At 38.6% G+C, this 23,827-nt stretch overlaps 1 protein-coding gene across 1 annotated transcript in view; it reads left to right on the top strand.

The window, feature by feature from the left end:
• Window positions 1-23,827, top strand: part of LOC120935683 (IgGFc-binding protein-like) — a 193,103-nt gene that overhangs the window by 43,793 nt on the left and 125,483 nt on the right. The window contains exons 5-17 of the mRNA XM_040347737.1: window positions 336-598; window positions 4,237-4,318; window positions 5,405-5,488; window positions 5,917-6,161; window positions 8,910-9,193; window positions 11,454-11,731; window positions 12,176-12,777; window positions 12,866-13,421; window positions 13,638-13,837; window positions 15,851-16,231; window positions 16,341-16,627; window positions 17,668-17,939; window positions 21,864-21,899. Of these exons, the coding sequence (XP_040203671.1) occupies window positions 336-598; window positions 4,237-4,318; window positions 5,405-5,488; window positions 5,917-6,161; window positions 8,910-9,193; window positions 11,454-11,731; window positions 12,176-12,777; window positions 12,866-13,421; window positions 13,638-13,837; window positions 15,851-16,231; window positions 16,341-16,627; window positions 17,668-17,939; window positions 21,864-21,899 (3,570 nt within the window). The remainder of the gene's footprint in view (window positions 1-335; window positions 599-4,236; window positions 4,319-5,404; window positions 5,489-5,916; window positions 6,162-8,909; window positions 9,194-11,453; window positions 11,732-12,175; window positions 12,778-12,865; window positions 13,422-13,637; window positions 13,838-15,850; window positions 16,232-16,340; window positions 16,628-17,667; window positions 17,940-21,863; window positions 21,900-23,827) is intronic.

Below are 23,827 nucleotides of genomic sequence, written 5' to 3'. Positions count from 1 at the left end.
AGATGAGCTTTGGCCCTACTTGTCCTTTAAAAATGTTTGGCAGGACAGATAGTTTTATTGTTTTCTATTGTTTATTGTTTTTAGGAGAGATTGAGTGAAACTCAAATTAGCCAAGATTTTGTTACATCTCATGTAGTTTATTGGTAAAAGGTTAATGAGTTTCTATATCTTATCACAGTTTTGGGAGGGCTCCTGAATTTTTGAGAAATTTTGATAATTTTTAAAAGGAAACCATGCCAATTTAAAGTGATATATAGTTACAAATATTACTTCAAATAATATAGGCAATAATATATACAATTTATCGTGCTAATAACTCTTTTCTTTTCTTTAAGTTGGTTATTATGTCTATCAAGAGGCAACTAATCTCATCCCAGGGGACAATCAAAGGCTTGACAGCACAATCCTGTCCATCCATAGTGATGTATGTATAGATTTTTGGTATCACATGAGTGGAACAGAAACTGAACATCAGTTAAAAGTTCTAGTTAAAGATGACACAGGCACACATGTGGTTTGGCAAAGGACAGGACTACAAGGTCCAGATTGGCTTTATGGCTCAGTGACATTTCTATCACCAAGACAGAACTCTATTCAGGTAAACAATTTTACTTCTCTAAAGTTACATTTTTATTTCAATTTGACTGTGGAAAAATAAACTGTCTCTCTTAAAATCTGAAACAGTGGGGAACAATTTTTTTTTTTAAGCTTCACTAAGTGAGGGCAATGGTTAGAAACGTTGTCAGAGTTTTATTGCTGTTTGCATCCCAGTTGAGGTGATCACCCAGAAAGGAACAACAAATCTTAATTGTATTACAGATAGCAATGAAAATCTGAATAGCAATTCTTGACTTTATCCAAAGCTAAAAATTGGCCCTGTTTAGTCCTCCAGGACTGTATTGCAGATGGGCGGCTTCTACAGGCACAGTAATGTACCAGGGTACAGGGAACTGTGATTAAACACAGCAGGGTTTTGTCGGCAGGTACCAGCTAATGATGGCCAGTGTTTGCTGATCGGCTATGTCCAATCACAGCCTAGAGTCCTGTGTTGACAAACCACACAGGGCTCTGTACAGACTGAACAATCTCTTTGTTTCTTCTCCCTGCAAAGCAGCAGAGATTTTTTGTAAAAAGTAGCACATTACACTTGTTTGGCACACATTTAAAGCAGAGTTTTTTTTATGTTTATTAAAAGTCAGCAGCTACAAAAAGCATAGCTGCTGGCTTTTAATAAACATACACTTACCCGCTTCACTGTACAGCGACGCACCGCCCGGAGCTCCGCTCCTCTCCCCCCCTCTCCGCCGGCAACTCCATTCTAACTGTGGGCACCCGGTCGTGACAGTTTTCGGCTTCACGGCCAGGCACTCACTGCGCATGCACACGCGGCGCTGCGCTCTGTGAGTGGTCAGACGATCGCCTACAGGGAGGGGCCGCCGTAGGCCATATGACGTATCGCCTAAGTGGTCCCTGGGCGGAAGGAGGAAGTGGGACAGGAAGTCCCACTCCTACTGAAGCCCCCACTCCCCCCCCAAAAAAAAAAATTACATGCCAAATGTGTTTGGCAGGACAGATAGTTTTATTATTTTCTGTCCTCCTACACGATTTCCCCACAGTCAACTTAAAAGGAGAGATTAATGAGCACTATTCTCAAAATAGTGAAACTCAAATTAGCCAAGATTTTAGCCTTAAAGCGGAGTTCCTACTAAAAAATAAATATTACAAGTCAGCAGCTACAAATACTGCAGCTGCTGACTTTTAATAATCGGACACTCACCTGTCCCAGGTCCAGGGATGCGGGGAGAACAAAGCCCCGCTCATCTCCCCCTCCTCTCCGCGGCGCCAGAATCACTACTGTGGGCAGTAAACCTTCCTTCTGGCGCCGCGGTGCCCAGGGAGGAAGTAGGAGCTGAAACCCTCTAAAAACAGGGTTTTCGCTCCCCCCCCCAGGGGGTCACTTTCACTTCAAGAGGAAGTTCAATTTTTGGGTGGAACTCCGCTTTAATGTTTTGAAGAAACTCGATTTTTACATTTTTTTCATTGGATATTTTTTATAGCAGAAAGTAAAAAAATATATTTTTTCAAAATGTTCAATCTTTAATTCATCTATATAATAAAAAATAACAAATCCAGCGGTGATCATAAACATTTTGTTTGGGTACAGCGTTGCATGACCGCGCAATTACCAGTTAAGGTAGCACAGTGCTAAAAAGCAAACATGGTCTGGTCATGAAGGTGGTAAAACCTTCCAGAGCTGAAGTGGTTAGATTATAACACTAAAATAACATAATATTATTAAGTAAAATAAATAGATGATAAAGAATAAGAAATGGACATACAGTAAATTTATCAAAATGTGCGATTAATCAACCAATTATTTTGGGCTCTTATTATTTCATTGCTAATTTCTATCCTGCCTAACCATGGTAAGCCAATGATGCCTCAGCATTCATATAGTTAGTTTATCATTATTACCTTTTCATATGATCATGGATTTTACTAAAGAAGATCAAAGGACAGTTACAGTCTATATTTCTTTTATTTTTCAGTTATATGTTTGTTGACCCTACATAGCACAATCTGATTGTACAATCTCTATACCATCTGTCATTTGAATTTATCAAGTAATGTGAGGAATGATCTACCTGCACATTTTGTATGTAGCCTGGCATGCTCTTATCTTACATTGTTGTATATTCAGATCACAATATGCATGGCCAGCCTAAACACTATGTTATAATTCCCTTAACCATTACATTACTACTGTATATTTATAAATAGCAGAGTGGCGGACTGTTTTATTCACCAGTGCTTTTCAAAAAATGACACTGGGGAAAACACCTATTTGCAGCTGTTGCACCTATTAATGGCTTGGAACACTTGGTTCACAGACACAGTGTACATGTACAGAGCCAATCTTAACGGCTCTATACCATCAGATGACCTAACATAAACACACTACTTTTTACATTGTTGATCCCCCCTTTCATTTACAGCAGAAGAAGTAGAGAAAATTGATGAGAAATTAGTAAATGGACCTGTAGCAGCAGCAGCAGCATCAAAACAATTCATTAATTCTCAGTGACTGTGAGATTTGTTTTGTAACCCTTTCACACCCTCTCCAACACATATGATCCTCATGTGTCTCCTCTCCTCTTCTCCTACACATCTTCCTCTGTATGTGACCTGTATATTAACCCATGCATCTCTTTCTTTCCCTGTGCATGTCCTGGGAAAAAAAGGACTTCAATCTTGTTTGGGTACAGCATCGCAAGACCGCACAATTGTCAGTTAAAGCAACACAGTGCCATATCGCAAAAAAATTGCCCAGTCATTGAGCAGCCAGTTCTTCTGGGGCTGAAGTGTTTAAACATGTAGACAGTTACAGCATATTTTAATATCAATTATAATTTGAGTTAAAGCTCAAACATAAATGAGCATGGTACAGTACCCACACCTTACTGGGGGAAAAAAGCACACATGTTACAAAAGAAAGATGGGGCCTACCACCAGGGATGTATCTTGGCCTAGGCCGACAAGGCCTAGGGCGGCACTTTGCGAGGGGCAGTACGGGCACCAAAGCCGCCCCCCGAACGAAAAAAAAAGACCCCTGATCCGTCCTTTTATTTAATCGGCTCCCGCGGCCGTCTTCCGGTTCCCTCATAAATTTAGCCCCTGGCGCGGTGGCCTGTAGCGTGGCACTTGCGCTAGCAACATACATGGGGCGTACTTGGCCAGGGGGAGGGAGCGACTGACGCCCGCATTAAACGGCCGGTGATTGGCCAGACCGAGTGCATGTCATACCAGAGGCGGAGCTCTAACAGGAAAATGTGGAGCCTAAAGTGGAAGGGGTGTGGTTTACAGATTAAACAGGAAGGGGTGGGTCATATTTAAATTAGGGGGCGCATGAGTTTAGTCAGGCCTAGGGCAGCACAAAACCTAAATACACCTCTGCCTACCACTGCTGGTCTCCTGAAAAAATGCTAGTCACCTGGCTAAGTTTTGCTTCAGTGATTCTAGTCTCAGAAAACACGCAACAGATATACAAATTGGAATTACCTATCTCTATACTTCAACTGGTCGGTAAATCAGAAAGTATTAAAGACTTAACATCATCATGACATCAAGCAACTAGCATTTTCAGAAAAGTATCAGCAACGGTAGCTAACATTATTCTAACTGTTCATTTGACAGTATGCATGTCTCTCCCTGACATTTTGCCTGTTCTTCTAACAGGTAATTTTTGAAGCTATTCGAGGGCTAACAGAATATGGAGATATAGCAATTGATAACATCGGAGTGAAGAATGGACCTTGTGGTATGAATTTACTGTGTTTCATAAACTACCAGTTAGCATTTAAACAGATGGTCTGTAGTAAAGTGACTTTTCTTTCAACATGTACTACTTCCATTTAACTAGAAAATGTGATAAAACAAAATCCTTAAGGGCCAGTTCACATCACATGCAGTCCAGTGCATTTTTTTTATATGAATTGAAAATACGTGCTAAGTGTGTTATATGGTTTCCAAGGGCATAGCTCACACCAGTGCGGTCAGTTCCAGAAAAAAAGTAAAACATGCTGCCTTTTTCCTGTACTGGACTGTACTGGAACACAGTAAAACGCATCAAAAGTGCACCGGAATGCACTGGACCCCAGTCCAGTGAAAAAAAAAAAAGGAATAGAGAAGAAATAAAGCATCTGGAATGCATCCGAAAACACACTGGAATGAGTCAAAAACATGTTAAAATTGTGCAGAAACGCATTCCGGAATGGATCTGGAGTGCATTTTTGTGGGGTGAACCAGCCCATATAGTGATTTTGGGCCGGTTCACACCACAAAAACGCACTCCAGATCCATTCCAGCTGCATTTCTGCATGCACATTTTTAACGCTTTTTTTACCTGTTCCGGCACATTTTTTATGCATTTCCTGGATGCATTCTAGATGATTTCTTATTTTTTTTCACTGTACTAGGATCTGGTGCGTTTTTCAATTATTTTTGATGCTTTCCAGTGCATTCCAGTGCATTTGAGATACGTTTTACCACAGTACAGTCCAGTGCAGGAAAAATGCAGCATGTTCTACTTTTTTTCTGGAACTGGAACGCCCTGGAACTGACCACACTAGTGTGAAATATGCCATTGGAAACCATATGCGTTTATGATGCAGAAAAAAAAACACACTGGGCTATGTGTTATGAACTGACCCTTCAAATTTAACTAAATCCCTTACAATTATAACATATTTGTACCCCTCAACTACTATATTGTAATTGACAGATCTTTCATATTTATCAAGAAATTCAAAAAGCAAATACTAGTGAAAATTATTTTTCTTTTACATTATTCTAAGGCAATTTGACTTTTTTTTTTACATTAAAATCAATTACATTTTTTTTATAGATATAACAACTGAGGCTCCTCCTTCAACAATAAATCCAAGCTCTCTACCCTCTACAATCCCAACATCTCCTCCTGATATATCAGGTAATTTTTTCCTCTTTTCTTTATTATTCCAATGTTCTGATGTAATTTAATTGAAATAAAAAAGTAGTTATATCATTATTACAGTTCCATAATTTTGCTTAAAGACATAAACATGGATTTACTAAAGGAGAAGAGAGGATTCTCCTTTCAAAGTGCATGTGAATTCACACTGCAGAATGAATGTTTGTAAATAGGGTGAACCAGTGAATTCCCTTCATGTGCAAGAGAAATCGATACCAGATTTTTTGATTCATTTAAATGGATACAGCTTCACTTTTTTTTATTAACCTCAATAACTATTCTGTGCTGAGTGAACAGTTCCCACGCCTTTTAAAATGACCTTGTGTTTGTTTCAATCATCACGTATAGGGCAAATCCCTTTAACATATACAGTACAGTATTTACTACATACTTTTTTTTTTATGCAGGAGGATCTTGCAGTGGATACGGTGACCCACATTACGTTACATTTGATAACTATCCCCATACATTCATGGGGAATTGTACTTACACACTTACAAAGCTCTGTGAGGTCAACAGCAGCTTACCATATTTCAATGTGGAAGTCGGACATGAATACCGAGGTGGAAACACACGTGTGTCATATGTGAAAGAAGTCACAGTATATGTTCACAGTTACAAAATAAGTCTGCAAAAACAAAAGCTTGTAAAGGTAAGCTGAGCATCCACATCTTTCTTCACACATATGTATTTCAACCATTTATTTATCTGCTTGCCTATCAAGGATGAGCTTTGGATTGAGGGTCTACCATGCATTCAAGGTGAACCCAGCAAGTCTTAGGTTCACAATCCTGGTAAACTAATGTGGCCAAATATTTTGTAATATTTTTTCTCTACAAGATCCTTGAAGTTACTCTAGGTCAGTGTTTCCCAACTCCAGTCCTCAAGGCACACCAACAGGTCATGTTTTCAGCCTTTCCATTATTTTGCACAGGTGATTTGATCAGTTTCACTGCTATAGTAATTACCACAGCCGTTTCATCTACGGGAAATCCTGAAAACATGACCTGTTGGTGTGCCTTGAGGACTGGAGTTGGGAAACACTGCTCTAGGTAATCTGATTTAGATGAACAATGAATATCTTACCCCTATTCTTTTCTCCTCCTTTTTTTTCACACTTTTCTTTTTGTACTTGTACTTCATCCTCTCCTAACCACTCTACACACAAATCGACTTGGTTGCTAGTTATTTATCAACAGTTTGTCGGTTTTTTTCTTTGTATTTGCTTTTGTGTGCTTATTAAAAATGGAAGTTTGGAGTTTTCTTTTGGGGGTTTCTTGATTTTTATTTTATGTTGATAGGGCCTTTTTAATTTTCATTCAATTGTGGGGTGCTGAAAGCATTCACATGCTTTCAATCATTTTATTTGCAGCATGCTGCTGCATTGTGTGAAAGAAAATTGAAACTAAATGCAAGAATAGTGTCCACCGAAACTACCTTATGTTATATCACAATACATCACTCATCTTCACACTTAAAATAAACGTTAGGCATACACCTCTTTATTAACCATGGTCTAAACAGTCCTGCTTCTGGACAGTTTTACATTTCAGTTTTACACTACTGTATTCTCTGCAGTAAGTTAATTGTTGTAGCAAAATTACTACCCGTGCCCTTTATCTCTGGCAAATTTAGGCCTAACATTGATACTTAAAATTCTTCCAATGACCAAATTTGATCAATGACATCACCCAAGACTCTTGGCTGCCTGTTTACATTAGTACAGTTGAGGGACCTGCCACTTTACTACATGTAAACATTTCCGGGTGATGGACTACTGTGAAAAAAGAATTACATCGCTGAACACTGTGATTGATATAAATTACAATGTGGTTGAAGTGGATTTTATTAGGGACATGAATGTAAATATGCCAAAATGTATTTGTTTCTGTATTTATGTCTGTGTTTTATTTCAGTGAAATTTCATTTTCAGATGATGCCTTAATTTATTTTCTAATCTTTGTGGGAATGGGTTAGGGTTACTAATGTACTCATTCCCTTGGGAGGGGGACCAATATCTGGACGCCACATTAGATCCCCCCTTCCCATTTCCCCATCTTTTTCTTGGAGCACTGGAAGTAGGGAAGAGGTCATGCTTGATATGGGCCTGGTTATAATATTAAACCCCACACCCCTATTTTTCTTTTTATTACAAAAATCTAAACTGCATGAATTATATTGGGGTTATGTAAGCCAAGCTCAGTGTAAAATAAAAAAATTAAAATCTGTTCCTCAGCCAAATATGTGCTGCCAATTTACACTGTCACTTTAAGGCATTTTCCAAGTACGTTATCTAAGGAATTTGCATATTTTCAATAATACCCTCAAAGTCAAATACAAAAAGCCCCTCTTCCCTCTGTATGGTATTTTTATTATTATTATTATTATTATTGCATTTGTACATGTCCTCTATGGCAGTACCCAGCTCTCCATGGCCTTTAGTTGTTTAGCATTGAAAATAACTACAACAAATGAAAAAGATTCACCTTCTATAGAGTTCAGTTGGGTATATTGCTAACTTTGGGGTCACAGATTTTAAGCAGGATTCAACTTCTCCAACTCAAACCAAACCCTCTCACCCCATTGTCTATAATTCTGCTTTAAGACATACAGCAATTATGTTAGTCTAGCTAATAGGCATAATATTTCCCATACCCTCCAAGTTCTCAATCCATCCAGCCTTATACAGCATTTAATACCCCACTGAAGGGGGCTTGCTGCGACCACTGTAACAAGATTGCTGTAACCGCCTAAATTTTTCTGGACTCCACAACCATTGGTGTGGCGCTCCCACCGATCTAAGAGCCAAAAGAATGTTTACAATAAAATGATTTAGATTTTTTTTTAAATATGTAAACAATTCTCATTTTTTTTTCTGAATGTAAAAGTAACACTTTTGTTGAGAAAAACAAAACCAACATTGTTGCAGATTCCTACCTTTTGTTATTCTGAAGAAATATCTTTTTGTCTCAGTCCATGTTCAAAAGGACTGGGAGTGATTTTATAATTATCGAGCATCTGCTGCACTTGCAGGGTTCTATCGAGGTAAGTGGCAGGGTCTGCATCTCTTTAGATGTCCCTGACATTTTTGTTGCAGGGGATACTCAAAATCTGATTAGTATTTTAGTGCAGACATCTAGGAGAATCAGTTAGCCAATCACACAAGCAGGAAATTACATTTCTGGGGGACATTCTGTATACCATCTGTGTACAGAGCATCTCCAGGTAGCCATATTGCATTGCATTTTACAGAAAATTACAGAGCTGCAGATTTAAATAGAAAAGTAATGTTTAATAACATTCAATTACAATATGACTTGTATAGCAACTGTTCCTGCTGTATTATTTTTTTTTTAAGTCACTGAGCATTTTATTTGTATATTGTGTTGTTATGTGTTAGGTGGATGAACTGGTGCAGCAGCTTCCAGTGAGCTTATCTCCAGATGTTTATATTGGACTGAGTGGTCAATATGTCCAAGTAACAGCTGCCTTTGGACTAAGAGTCAAATATGATGGAGATCACAGAGTTGAAGTGACTCTTTCCAAAATCTTTGAAAACAAAGTATGTGGAGTATGTGGCAATTATAATGGAAATAAGAGTGATGATAACCTCAATCCTGATGGAGGGCAAGAGACCGATTCATCAAGCTATGGCAACAGCTGGCAAGTCACCAATGATACAAGGTAAGAACAACATTCTAAAGACACCTTGATCTTTTGTGCTGCTAGTGTACCCTGTCACTGAGACTTTAAGGCATTCCTTGAACATTTTATATAACGGATTTATATATTTTATGCACTCAAAGCTGGATGAAAAGACACTCTTACAACTGTCTGGTATTTTTTATATATATATATATATATATATATATTGCACTGGTACATGTCCTCTGTGGCAGTGCCCAAACCTCTATGCCTTCAAGCTATTAGCCTTGGAATACATATTGGTATGCTTCTACACGGAAGGGGCATGATGCATTTTTATTGTATTTTGTACAGACCAATTGGTTTCTTTATTAACATGATTAACAATAGTTAGAAATTTGTAACCTTACATTCTTAATCAGAAGCAAAAAAATAATATTTTAGATTATGTAGCACAAGCCTTTCTACCCCAAGGTACTCAAATCAGTTTCTATTATATTGGCATGGCCAGATTGCTGTACCAGAATAACACGCAACACTGACATTTCTACCACTGAAGTAAAGGAGCAATGAAGACAAAAGGGCACTATTGTATTAAAATATAGGGAAAACAGAATTCAGATGAAAATTTATATAGAAAAAATAAATCTTGTAATAGAACTGTGGCCATGCTATAGACCAGGGATATGCAATTAGCGGACCTCCAGCTGTTTCAAAACTACAAGTCCCATCATGCCTATGCCTCTGGTTGTAATGCTTGTGGCTGTGAGAGTCTTGCTATGCCTCATGGGACTTGTAGTTTTGCAACAGCTGGAGGTCCGCTAATTGCCTATCCCTGCTATAGACATTCAAATATTTACACACTTAAGAAATTTGATTTCAAGTAGGCCCTCATTGTGTTCTGTAGCTGCAGGCAATGTGGAATAATTCATCCCTATAGTGTATGTATAACCAATATTGTTTTGAACATTTTTGATAGAGTAGGGAAGTTCCTTTCCCCTTCATTTCCTGAGAGGAAGGCTCTACAAATTGAGAATAGTGCCCCTCTTAGACCATTGTCACTGGAACAGTCTCCGGTAGATTTTTCATTACCTCTTGTTTTGTGACAGGTAAAAGGTTGGATTTCCCATCACTTTTATTAGTGACAATGGTCACCAGGGCTAATAGAGAGGATGAATCTACTTAGCAGGGTTTCAGACATTAATGAAAATTCCTAATAATTCTCTACTCTATCAAAATTGGGAAATAAAATGTTTGGTTATACATACACAAGGACAGAGAACATAGTGTTTTCAGCACTTTTGTGATCCTTGATATAAGGCTTTTTTTTAGGATTAGGTATGCTTCTATATGTAGCTTTTACGTACAAAAATGATTTGTTATAAAACTGCTGGTTGTTCTGAGATTAAACACGTTTTTCTTCTTAAAGTGGTTGTAAAGGCACAAGATTTTTTTTACCGTGATGCATTCTATGCATCAAGGTAAAAAAACTTCTTTGTGCAGCAGCCCCCCTAATACTGTACTTACCTGAGCCCCCTCTCAATCCAGGAATGTCCACGAGAACCTTGGTTCTCTGGGGACTCACACTTATTGGCTTTTGGCAGCAGTAGGAGCCACTGTCTCCTGCCGCTGTCAATCACAGTCAGTGAGCCAATCAAAGGGGGCAAGCCCAAGCCGCAGCTCCATGTGTGAATGGACACACAGAGCCACGGCTCAGGAGCGCGCCTGCTTGGGTGCCCCCAGAGAAAGCTGCTTGCTGTGGGGGCACCCGGCAGAAGGTAGGGATCAGGAGTGCCGCCGTGGATCAGGGCTGCTCTGCGCAAAACCATTGCACAGAGCAGGTAAGGGTAACATGTTTGTTATTTTAAAGAGAAAAAAAAACAAGACTTTAATATTGCTTTATTATTTTTGCTCAAATATTTTCCTGTGTTAGCCTAGTAACGGTATTAATTGATAAAGATTTGGCATTTAGTATCTTTCTACTGAGGGTTCCAGTTATTGAAATTGGTTTTGGTCTTTTTTTCTTCTTTTGTGTAGTCTCAGGCAGCATGTAGGAAGGTGGGACAACGTACTACATTTACTTAGTCCCCTTTAAAACAGAACACATTATTAAAAATGGAAATGAGACTACAGTAGTTTTTAAAAACTTCTTTACAACTTTCTGTCAAGCAGTATGAAAGATCAGAGCCAGGAACAACAAAATATATGGTGCTTATAACAAATCAACTTTTTTTAAGAGAGTAATACTGCTCAAAGATTTTTAAATTGCAAATAACAAACTCTTTGACATTCATTCCAGCTGTGCACCAGCCATTAAAGTTGATCCTATCTGCACAGAAGAAGAAATAGATATAATTCAAAGTGAAGACTCTTGTGCCAAGATGCTCTCTTTTGATGGTGTTTTCCAGCACTGCCACACCACTGTGGATCGCCAAAAGTACTTTCTTAACTGTTTCAATGACATGTGTGAGCTTCATCTAGACCCTAATATCCTGTGCAATCATCTTCAGGCCTACGCAGACGCCTGTCACGAGGCAGGAGCCATAGTACTGCCGTGGAGAAATGCAACCTTTTGTCGTAAGTGTAAATGTGGTAGTTGCTCTGAAAATTGCAGTTTTAAAGGAAATTATTTTAGCATTTATCTTTTTGTTGTCTCCCAAATGTATTGCTCAGCTTAGTTGTTATAATGTTTTCAACTTCCTTATTCTTTTATTGGGCTGTTTATCTTTATTTGAATCTGATCCCTCTATTAAGCATTGCCACCTTAAAACTTTCTATCTAGGTGTATTACATGTTTTTTTCTGTGTGGAGGTCTGTGTTTCTATTTATAATGTGTAGCAGTACTTTCACTGTTCAGTATAAAATATCTGATTTAAATTAATGGGTTGCTGTCTTTTTTACTGTTATATTGTATATTCAACAAAATTCCACTTGTGGTTATTTACTCTTAATAAATATCTCTGTAAGACTGTAAGCATATTTTGGGTATTAGAACTAAATATACTATGTTATATTTTACAGCTTTGGATTGCCCTCCAAACAGTCACTATGAGCAATGTGGAACAGCTTGCCCAGCTACTTGTGCCAATCCAGGATCACCATCCACCTGCAATCTTCCTTGCACAGAAGGGTGTGTTTGTGACCCGGGATATGTCCTTTATGATAACAAGTGTGTGCCAAGTAGTCAGTGTGGATGTTGGCAAGATGATAAACATTACCCTGTAGGCTCGGAGTTCTGGACTGATGATACCTGCTCCACTAAATGCAGTTGTCCCTCTGCTGGTGGTAGTTTAGTCTGCAATTCTGCTTCTTGTCCACCTGGAAAATACTGTGGCATAAAAGATGGAGTTCCTGGCTGCTATGATCTCACATTTGGTAACTGTGTTATATATGGAGATCCTCATTACAACACTTTTGATAAGGAAACTCATCATTTTATGGGAATTTGTACCTATACTCTCTCAAAGCTTTGCACCAATGTCACGTCTTTGCCATATTTCAACATTGAAGGAAAGAATGAGCATCGACATGGGAATCCAACAGTGTCATGGATACAGAACGTGTTAGTTGAAGTTTATGATCATAAAATAACCATAGTTAAAGATGAGCCAAGTCGTGTTTTGGTAAGTTTCTTAGATCATTCTGTAATCTTTCATAATATTAAAAGAATCAATTGTTGCTTAAGATCTAACAAATATTTTTCATTTTGAGGTGGATGGTATCTGGACAAATCTTCCGGTCATCTTAGCAAATGGATCTCTGACAGTGAAACAAAGTGGTCGATATGTTATTCTGGAGACTGATTTCCTTCTCACCGTGTCTTATGACACTGACCATACAGTGGATGTTAAAGTCCCGACTACATATTTCAATCAAACCTGTGGAATGTGTGGCAACTTAAATGGCATCCAACATGATGATTATTTGATGCCCAATGGAGAGTTAGCCCAGAACTCCAATCAACTGGGAGACAGCTGGCAGGTGGATGATCCGTTATGTGACACAATTCCTCCTCCACCTCCAACACCATGTCCTCCAGAGACAGAGGAACTCTATTCAGGCGATGGGTTCTGCGGTTTGTTAAACAGTAAAGAAGGTCCCTTTAAGGCTTGTCATTCAGTGATCAACCCAGACCGCTTCCTGGACAGCTGTATATATGATCTGTGTGCTCTTGGTGTTGGCACTTTATGTAAAGCATTGGAAGCTTATGCAGATGCCTGTCAAAGAGCAGGAGTCACCATTACCTGGAGAAACTCTACTTTCTGCCGTAAGTGTTCTTTAGTTTAAAAAAAAAAAAAATCTTAATACTTTGAGGAGTTTTCAAGCATTATACCATATACATTCGTGTAAAAAGTTATGTTAAACCACACATATATTTAGTTAAGATTAAAACAAAAATGTATCTCGGTGTACAATTTATAAAGATGAATTTCCTTTAACTTTATTAACTCTGATACTAAATGGATTTTGTTCCTTTTTTCAGCCATTCCATGTCCTGCCAATAGTCACTACAATGCATGTGCTAGTGCTTGCCCAGCGACATGCACAGACCAGAATGCTCCAAACAACTGCAACAGGCCTTGTACTGATGCTTGTGAATGTGATAATGGCTTTGTGCTCAGTGGTCACACTTGTGTTGCTGTCAGTGAATGTGGATGCTTTTATGATGGCATGTATTATCAGGTAAGTGATGTTATCTTTTAATGTCATTTTTATTTTTATTTGGTGATCATTCTAAACAATTTGCAATATCCAAATACACTATTGCAAATGTAAAATGTATATGCCTATGTAGGTCAGTGCTGTGCCATTTCTCAGATATTGACAGGTAAACCCTCACATATACCCAGTGAAGTGAACAGCTTTAGATGATACGCAGAGATTAACCACTTTCTTCCCGCCGGACGATTTTATACGTCCTGTCTTTGAAGAGGAATACCGTTGTTATGGTAGCAACTAGCTACCATAACCCCGGTATCCTCTTCAAGAGCCGGCGGTTCTTTTTCAGATAAAATTTCTGCGGCGGATTCGCTGCGAGATCACTTTTATCGGCACTTTCATTGCAGGGAGCAAGCGACGTCAAAAGCTCTTAAAGGGCTATTGTATTTCTTTTTTTCTAATGACAATTTTTTATTACATTTTTTTTTTTTTTTGCATTCTAGTGTAAATATGAGATATGAGGTCTTTTTGACCTCAGTTCTCATATTTAAGAGGACCTGTCATGATTTTTTCTGTTACAAGGGATGTTGATATTCCTTGTAATAGGAATAAAAGTGACACTTTTTTTTTTAAGAACAGTGAAAAAAATTCAAAAAAGGTAATATAAATAATAATAAAAAAAAAATGTAAATGCGGCCGTCCCACCGAGCTCACGTGCAGCTCGCGTACAGAAGCAAACGCATACGTGAGTAATGCCCGCATATGAAAGCGGTGTTCAAACCACACATGTGAGATATTGCCATGATCGTTAGAGCGAGAGCAATAATTCTAGCCCTAGACCTCATCTGTAACTCAAAACATGCAACCTGTAGAATTTTTTAAACGTCACCTATGGAGATTTTAAAGGGTAAAAGTTTGTCGCCATTCCACGAGCGGGCATGAAGCGTGACATGTTGGGTATCAATTTACTCGGCTTAACATTATCTTTCACAATATGTAAAAAAAATAGGCTACATTTACTCTTGTATTATTTTTTTATTCAAAATAGTGTATTTCTTCCAAAAAAAGTGTGCCTGTAAGACCGCTGCGCAAATACGGTGTGACAAAAAGTATTGCAATGACCGCTATTTTATTCTCTGGGGTGTTAGGAAAAATAAATATATAATGTTTAGGTGTTCTACGTAATTTTCTAGCAAAAAATATTGTTTTAACTTGTAAACACCAAATCTCAGAAATAGGCTTGGGACTGTAGTGGTTAAACAAATCCTCCTACATAAGTTTTACATGTATATCTGCTGTCTTCAGCTTTATATACTGTTTAGAAAGTGCACGTCCTGTTAGAATGTTCTCTTCCTGATTCACCTATGTGTGTGGATTCTTGGCATACACTGTGAGACAGCTAATTGGAGGAAAGAAACACACCCCCACTCCACATAGGCAGAGATTTGCTGTGCTGTGGATAGACCAGCGCTCTGCTTATCTATTTATACTGTAGCACCCACCCTGACACAAAATTCAGCTTGGTTTTATCACAGTTGACAGAATTATGCTGATAACAGAAGAACGGAGCAGGAAAAAGCCACAGGACTTAAAGCTTTGAAGAGAGATAAAAAAACGTTGCAGATATATGTGCCCAGCTCAAATTTCATGAATCAGGTGTACATCCACTTTAATGATATAGTAATTTAAAATGTACATGGTATATCGGTATTTGAAAAGTAGAAGAGTATTAAACATTCTTGATTACAAGACGATGAGCATATTTATTAGGGTAGGGTGTATTTTGCAAAAAATAGGTATTGTGTAATAACCAATCATCAATCACACCAGAGTTTTTACTTGCAACCTTAGAAAACAATAGACAAATGTAAAGGGTATGTTCACATTATTTTTAAATAAAAGTTCTTAAGCTAATTTCTGTTGTAAAGGGATTCAATTATTTAATAATATGATTACTGCAGCAATCTACTTTTTTTTACACTTGGGTAGAATAAGGCGTATTAACATATTATGGATTATTGCATCTTATTTTTGCAGAAAAATGAAATATTCTTGAAGGGTGACTGTGAAAGTCAGTGTACATGTGAAGGAAACAATCATGTGAGCTGTACTACTCAGACGTGCGCCCCTGATGAGGTGTGCAAAGTACAAAATGGAATTAAGGCTTGTTTCCCCGCTGATACCTCCATCTGCCATATCTATGGTGATCCACACTACATAACTTTTGATGGCAAGTTATACCATTTCCAAGGATCCTGTAATTATACAGTCGTGGAGACCTGTGCAAACACAAGTGTGTACTTCTCAATCACTACAAGAAATGAGCATAGAGGAAGCTTAACCTGGACAGCTATAAACTCAGTTGCAGTCAGCTTCAATGACCTTAACATCATTCTGGGGAAAAACAAAGTGGTGGAGGTAAAATGTCTAAATGACACACTGTAACAAATGTATGCTGATCCTCTCTGCCTACAAATTCATATTTAATATATTTATAAATATAAATTCATGTTTCTTTTATTTTTAGATTAATGGACTTGTTGTCCCATTGCCTACTACCCCAGCACCTGGCATCTCAATAGGTTTAAGTGGTGCATTTGTTGTTCTACAAACTGACTTTGGTCTTGAAGTTAAATTTAATGGTGACCATGAACTGTTTGTTAAAGTTAATGAGAACTTTAAAGGAAAACTGTGTGGCCTCTGTGGCACGTATAATGGTAACCAACAAGATGATTTCCTTACACCTGAAGGTGTGCTTGCACCCACATCCAATGACTTTGGAAACAGCTGGCGTGTTCCTGATGCAGGATGGATGTAAGTATAGGCAAAATATTCACATTAATGCTGATGAATGCTTAATGCAAATATAGTAAGGGCCCCAAACCTCTGGGATTATTTTGTGCAGGGCTTTTCTAGTTTTTGATTTTCTTATAACAAAACGGTATGTTGTCTAGTACATTTTTCATTGCAGCCATATTACTTGACTTTATGCTCTTTGTAATAGCTGGTCATTTTGAGATACTACTGACACACACCATATCATGGATAACATGCATATAGGTCACACATATAAATTTTTTCTAAGAAAATAAGATAAAAGAGAGAGACCAATATTTCTATTTTTCACACGATTATTTACACATGTAGAGATCTGCATTTTTTTGAAAATTACCCCCAACACAATATATAATTACTGAAAGTAAAGGCCGCGTAGAATAAAATGACAGTAGTTGCAATTGTTTACGTTGCATGGTATTTTTAGAAATTGTTTTTCAGACCCATGTTTTCAATAAAAATACATTCAAATAAATTTTAGTGAACAAATGCAATATAATATCCAATCATTCAGAGTAACTCCAGTTTAGGGGTGTATCACTTCATTGGTGTCATGATTAGTTATTTAACAGGTTCATGTTTGTTAAGTTCTTTTTAGTACATGCTTGCAGACATTTAAAATTAAGGGAATTATTTCTTCCTCAACAATCCTTAACACCACTCTGAGGTCCTGTGCCACAATCCAACTGTAGATGCCGTCAGAACTTTGGGTTCTGTCGCATCACCTTTGCAGTAGGAACAAAAGCATAAATGTACAGACACACATTAATTATTTCACCGTATAAGAAACTTACAGTAACTGTGCAAATGGCACAGAGACACTCTATTTGTTCCTTCCTCTGACTCAGCACCACTGGGGATAAAAATGCATCAGAGGAAGGAACAAGTTGAGTGTTTCTGTGTCTTGACCAATTTTGTATGCAGAGAAAGCAGTGCACAGTTCTATTTTTTTTGTTTTTTAAGGAAAATATGCCGTGAACGATAAGTATTTCAAATTACATCATTGTATGTCTCTCTAGATGTGAAGATGACATTGTTGATCCTCCACCATGTAATCCCAATGATGAGATTAATTATGAAGATGAATGTGCACTGATATTAGCAGGCAATGGACCTTTCAAGGACTGTCACCCCCACATTCTTCCTCAGATATATTTTGAGAACTGTGTGTATGACTTGTGTGCAACTGGAGGAAACCAAGATCAGTTCTGCAATGCTTTAGAGGCCTATGCTGCTGCTTGTGAAAATGTCGGTATCGTTGTTGGTGACTGGAGAGAGAGCACCGTGTGCCGTAAGAAAGAATTACTTGAGTGTTTTCTTACTTGACTTGGGTGGATGGAATGTAGTGCTGAACGTGTTGTGCTGAGAATGTGAACACAAATATATACAAATAAAAATAATGATTGGTCAAATGAAAATCAAATGATAATCATACAAACAAATCCAGTCTCAATGAAGTGAATCAATCCTTAAAAAAAAATAAAGTCCATCACAGACAAGTAGTTGTTCCTAGGTGGATATTGATGAAACCAGCAGGTGTATGGACCATCAGTGGTGATATATCATCCAAAGTGATAAGAATATTTACTCTTACCGGACACAGTGGGCCTGAATGTCAGCGACAACGAGTCGGAAAGGCATGCATATCCAAGTTAGCGAATCGACCAAGTACCGTAGAAGGAAGATTTACTTAATTTGGACTGGATTTGTTTGTATGATTGGAGATTGATTTTCAATCGTTATTTTTATTTGTATATATTTGTGTTCACATTCACAGCACAACGCGTTCAGCGCTAGATTACATCCACCATTTTCTTTTGAATTGTGTCACATTCTTATGTAGCTGCTTCCATTTTTGTTTTATTTCATAGTCTTGCAATAGAATTTGCATTTGCTTTTGTTTTGCTTTTGTTTTGCTTTTGTTTTGCCCAGGATGTTTATTTTAAGCTGTTAAATAATAACAGTAAAAATTACATATAGCAATGTTCAACTATAAAGTCACAGATAAAATAATATAATGCAAATCAAAGAGAACAACAATTAAACTTAAAGCGGAACTCCACTCAGAAGGGAAGTTCCATTTTAAGTCCTCCTTCCCATCTCCCCTGACACATTTGGCATGTCATTTTTTTTTGGGGGGGGGGGACCTAGTTTTAACACTTTGATGTTCTCCTCTCCCCCTTCCGCCCTGCAGTCTTCTGAGACAGGTCACAGGTCCCAGAAGATTGTGGGACCATTCACAAACAGCAGCCTGGCTTGCGCAAGTGCAGCAGGCAGCTGGTTGTGAAGCTGAAAGTAGTATAGCCGGCTGCCCACAGTTATGATACCGCTTCCGGGAACCTAAAGGCTAGTGAAGGACGAGTTTTTTTATATACATTTTTTTATTTCTTTTTTTTTTCTTTTTATTTCTTTTTTTCTATATATATTTTTATTAAAGGTCCCAGAGGTCCCCAGGGGCCCGGAGGTCCCCATGGTCCCGGAAGGCAACCCCCTTTTTTTTTAATAAAAAATGAAATTATTTATATATATATATATATATATATATATATATATATATATATATATATATATATATATATATATATATTATTAAAGGGCCCAGAGGTCTCCAGGGCCCCAGATATCAACCCCCCTTTTTTTATAATTTTTTTCCTATATATTTTTCTTCATTTATTTTTTTTGTAAAGGACCCCCCCCCGCTCTCAATTTTCTCAATCAGCGGTGGCACCCCCCGCTTCTCAATTCGCGGTAGCCCCCCCGCTTCTCAATTTCTGGCGGCAGCATACCCCCCCGATTCTCTGCTCCAGGAGGCCCATGCCTGAAGCTGTGTAACTTAATTCCTGATGGCGGCCCTGAGTTTGGGTGAGGACATTGCTGAATCCCTGGACAGGTAAGTGTCCTTTTATTAAAAGTCAGCAGCTACATTGCTCTACTTTTGACTTTTATTTGTTTTTTTCTTTTTTTTTGCTATTTGTTACTGTATAGAAATTCACAGTTCATGTGTTATATCTATCTGTATGTGTAAAAAACCTTGAAGTTAATGCTGCGCTAGAAATACGGGCAAGGAGCTATAAATTAATATATAAACAAAAGCTGCTAGCACCAAAAAGTTTTAAATACAAAAAACTCAGTGAAATTGATAAGTTGAGATGGGTTCAGCTCTGAAATATTAAAGCTTGGAAAATCCAAGGAAAGTTAAAACTGAGCAGTCGGCTTGAATCCAGTGAGTCTGCATATAAAATACAAAGATATTCCCCGGCTACCAAAGGAAGGAGAAAAGAAAGAGACACTACAGTGGGTGACCGCGATATTGTATCAATCTCGCTCCCTTTCTAGGCGAGATTGACCACCTACGAGCCCCATCGCGGGAGCCAGCGCCAAGCCGTCATAGAAGCGACGGGAGATCCGACTTGGCGTAGGGGGGTCTCCTTACAACCCATACCAGACCTAAGGGCCCGGTATGCTCCTGAGGGGGGAACCCATGCCGGATTTTTATTTAAAATCCAGCGGGGACTTCCCCCTCAGGATTCATAACAAACGCCGCACACGTGTCGAATTGGCGGGAATCCAAGTCGGATCTCCCGTCGCTTCTATGACGCGCTTGCTGGAATGTGCTTGTACTGTTCCAGCGCGAGTGCGAGGTGTCGGCACCCTGTCGCCGAGAATCAGCGCGATGCCGTCGTGCTAAAAACACATTCTCGGCGGCAGGCAATGTAGTTGCTGCAAGCACCGAAATGGTTAATCCATAACCAAGCAGCGGTTTTGGGCATCATAAGAGTTTTTGGGAGACTGCCTTTTGTCAGTCATGGAAAGCTGGTAAGGAGACTACTTACTCACTGGGTGTGAATTACCTTTGGATGCTTATATGCTTTATTTTTACCTCACAGATTTATATTTCATTGGGACTTTTATTTTTCATTTTTGAATAATTTAAATATTTGGACAGTTAATTTTTTATTTCATTTAATCACTTATATATTTCATCATATTATTGCAATTTTTGGGTTTGGTAGTTTTTCTCACCAAACTTTGGAGACCTTGCTTCAGTTTTCTTTTTTCAGCTCTTTTTATACATAAAAATTGAAAAATTTGCTATAATATTTTTTTCATTTAATAATTGGAATAAATAATAGCAAGCTTTAATATTTCAGTGCTGCACCCATTTCACCTTATCCAAATCTATCTGTATACAAGCTGTTAACTGGTGGATAGAAACAAATAATTTTTTAATCCTTTAGTGTCTTTTGGTATGAAGTAATCTCTTTAATTAAAAAAAAGGGAAAACCAGCACATCACTATTAGGCTTATATGATTTTTAAGATTCCTATAATAAAACAAATCTAGGCCCGGATTCAGAAAGAATCGCGTATCTTTAGGTGGGCGTAGCGCATCTCATATACGATACGCCGCCGTAACTTAGAGAGGCGAGTACCGTATTCAGAAAGAACTTGCGCCCTAAGTTACGGCGGCATAGCGTAAATGGGCCGGCGTAAGCCCGCCTAATTCAAATGATCAAGGCAGTGGGTATGTTGTATTGAAATGAGCCGTGACCCCATGTAAATGAGGGGCCGATCGAACGGCGCATGCGCGCGCATGCGCGCGCATGCTCAGAGTCACGTCGCAAATACTCCCTAGGATACGTCGGCTCAATGCTTTGTCGACGTGAACGTAACATACGCCCAGCCCCATTCACGTACGACTTACGCAAACGACGTAAAATACGACACTGTTCCGACGTTTCCGACGTCCATACCTTAACATGACTTACCCCTGCTTTATGAGGGGTAAACTTATGCCGAACCAACGCCTTACGTAAACGGCGTAACTAAATCCGACGGGCGCAAGTACGTTTCTGAATCAGCGTATCTAGCTCATTTGCATATTCTACGCGTAAATCTACAGAAGCGCCCCTAGCGGCCAGCGTAAATATGCACCCAAGATACGACGACGTAAGAGACTTACGTCAGTCGTATCTTGGACAAATTCTGGCGTATCTGAATCTTTGAATCAGGCGCCAAGATACGACGCCTCACATTCAGACCTACCACGGCGTATCTGGAAATACGCCGTCGTAAGTTGTTTCTGAATCCGGGCCCTAGTTTGGATGGTTTTTTTTAAACACGTGTCTGTGCTGCAATTTTTCTTTAGCTGTTGTTTGAAATTTCATAAATGAATAAAATATTAACATAGACTTTATTTGTAATCTCTTTTACAGGAATTTCTTCAACAACCACAGCAAGACCAGTGCCAGGTAAACCAGTTTGCTACTGTGGAATTAATTTTGCTTCGTCAATTTTGTTGAGTGTGTCTCACCATATGTTTTGTTGCATAGTATGTTTTCCAATGGCCTAAATTCATTAAGACATTGAAAACATGAATAAAGAACCGTTTATAATATCATATAATTAATATTTTCATCTAAAATCCTTTCATATAAACCTGATCTTTTGGAACTAACAAAAAGGAGGGATTAATAAGACTGGAGCAGCCTTAATTCGGGAGCAGCTATGCATGGCAACCAATAATTTTCTAGTTTGCATTTTCAAAGCTTTAAGTGGGTCTATGTAAACCCTGAAGTGCCTAGTCTCGGTTGATACACAGAGATTAACAATTCCTCCTATATAAGTTGTACATGATTATCTACCACCCTATCTCCTCTATGGGGTCATAAAGCACACATTTTACACATAATTTTTGAGCTCCAAAAGTTGTTGGACAGAATTTAAAATCTATTAACAGATAAAACAGTTCACACGTTTTTCCATTGCATACTGTATGTAGCTAATTGTTTACATGCTGCTGTATGAACATATTTTTATACGCAGTTATATACAGTACAGTAAAAAACCTTGCTTTGCGAGCATAATTCGTTCCAGAAACATGCTTGTAATCCAAATCACTTGTATATCAAAGCATTTTTTTACAGGGTATACAAGAGAAGAGAGGCGCCTCTAAGTGTAGCAATAAGTTGCTAAATGTTGTACCTTCATTAACCACTAGCCGACCGCGCACCGTCATTATACGGCGGCAGGTCGGCTCTCCTGGGCGAGAGCCCGTAGCTATACGTCCTATCGTATAGCCGCCACTAGGGGGCGCGTGCGCGCCGGCCGGAGGCGCGCGCGCGCGCTCCCCGCTCGCCCCCGACTCCCGTGCGTGTGCCCGGCGGGCGCGATCGCCGCCGGGCACACGCGATCGCTCGGTACAGAGCGGGGAACGGGAGCTGTGTGTGTAAACACACAGCTCTCGTTCCTGTCAGCAGGGGAAATGCTGATTTTCTGTTCATACAATGTATGAACAGAAAATCAGTGTTTCCCCTAGTGAGGCCACCCCCCCCACACAGTAAGAACACACCCAGGCATACTTAACCCCTTCCCCGCCCCCTAGTGTTAACCCCTTCACTGCCAGTGGCATTTTTATAGTAATCTAATGCATTTTTATAGCACTGATCGCTATAAAAATGCCAATGGTCCCAAAAATGTGTCAAAAATGTCCGAAGTGTCCGCCATAATGTCGCAATACCGAAAAAAAAATCGCTGATCGCCGCCATTACTAGTAAAAAAAATATTAATAAAAATGCCATAAAAATACCCCCTATTTTGTAAACGCTATAACTTTTGCGCAAACCAATCAATAAACGCTTATTGCGATTTTTTTTACGAAAAATATGTAGAAGAATACGTATCAGCCTAAACTGAGGAAAAAAAAAGTTTTTTTATATATTTTTGGGGGATATTTATTACAGCAAAAAGTAAAAAATATTAATTTTTTTTTAAATTGTCGCTCTATTTTTGTTTATAGCGCAAAAAATAAAAACCGCAGAGGTGATCAAATACCACCAAAAGAAAGCTCTATTTGTGGGAAAAAAAGGACGCCAATTTTGTTTGGGAGCCACGTCGCACGACCGCGCAATTGTCAGTTAAAGCGGCGCAGTCCCGAATCGCAAAAAGTCCTCTGGTCTTTGGGCAGCAATATGTTCCGGGGGTTAAGTAGTTAAATGTAACTATATTGCTACACTTAGAGGCTCCTCTCTTCTCTTTTATACTGTGACATGACGCGACTCTTATATCAAGACATTGTGCTTGTATATCAAGGCAACATTTATTTAAAAATGTTGCTTGTCTTGCAAAACGCTCTCAAACCAAGTTACTTACAAACCAAGGTTTTACTGTATGTGCCTGA

Source organism: Rana temporaria, chromosome 4 (assembly GCF_905171775.1).
Source record: "Rana temporaria chromosome 4, aRanTem1.1, whole genome shotgun sequence".
Taxonomy (NCBI): Eukaryota; Metazoa; Chordata; class Amphibia; order Anura; family Ranidae; genus Rana; species Rana temporaria.
Note: the sequence above shows the minus strand (reverse complement) of the source record. Positions and strands in the feature narration are given on the sequence as shown.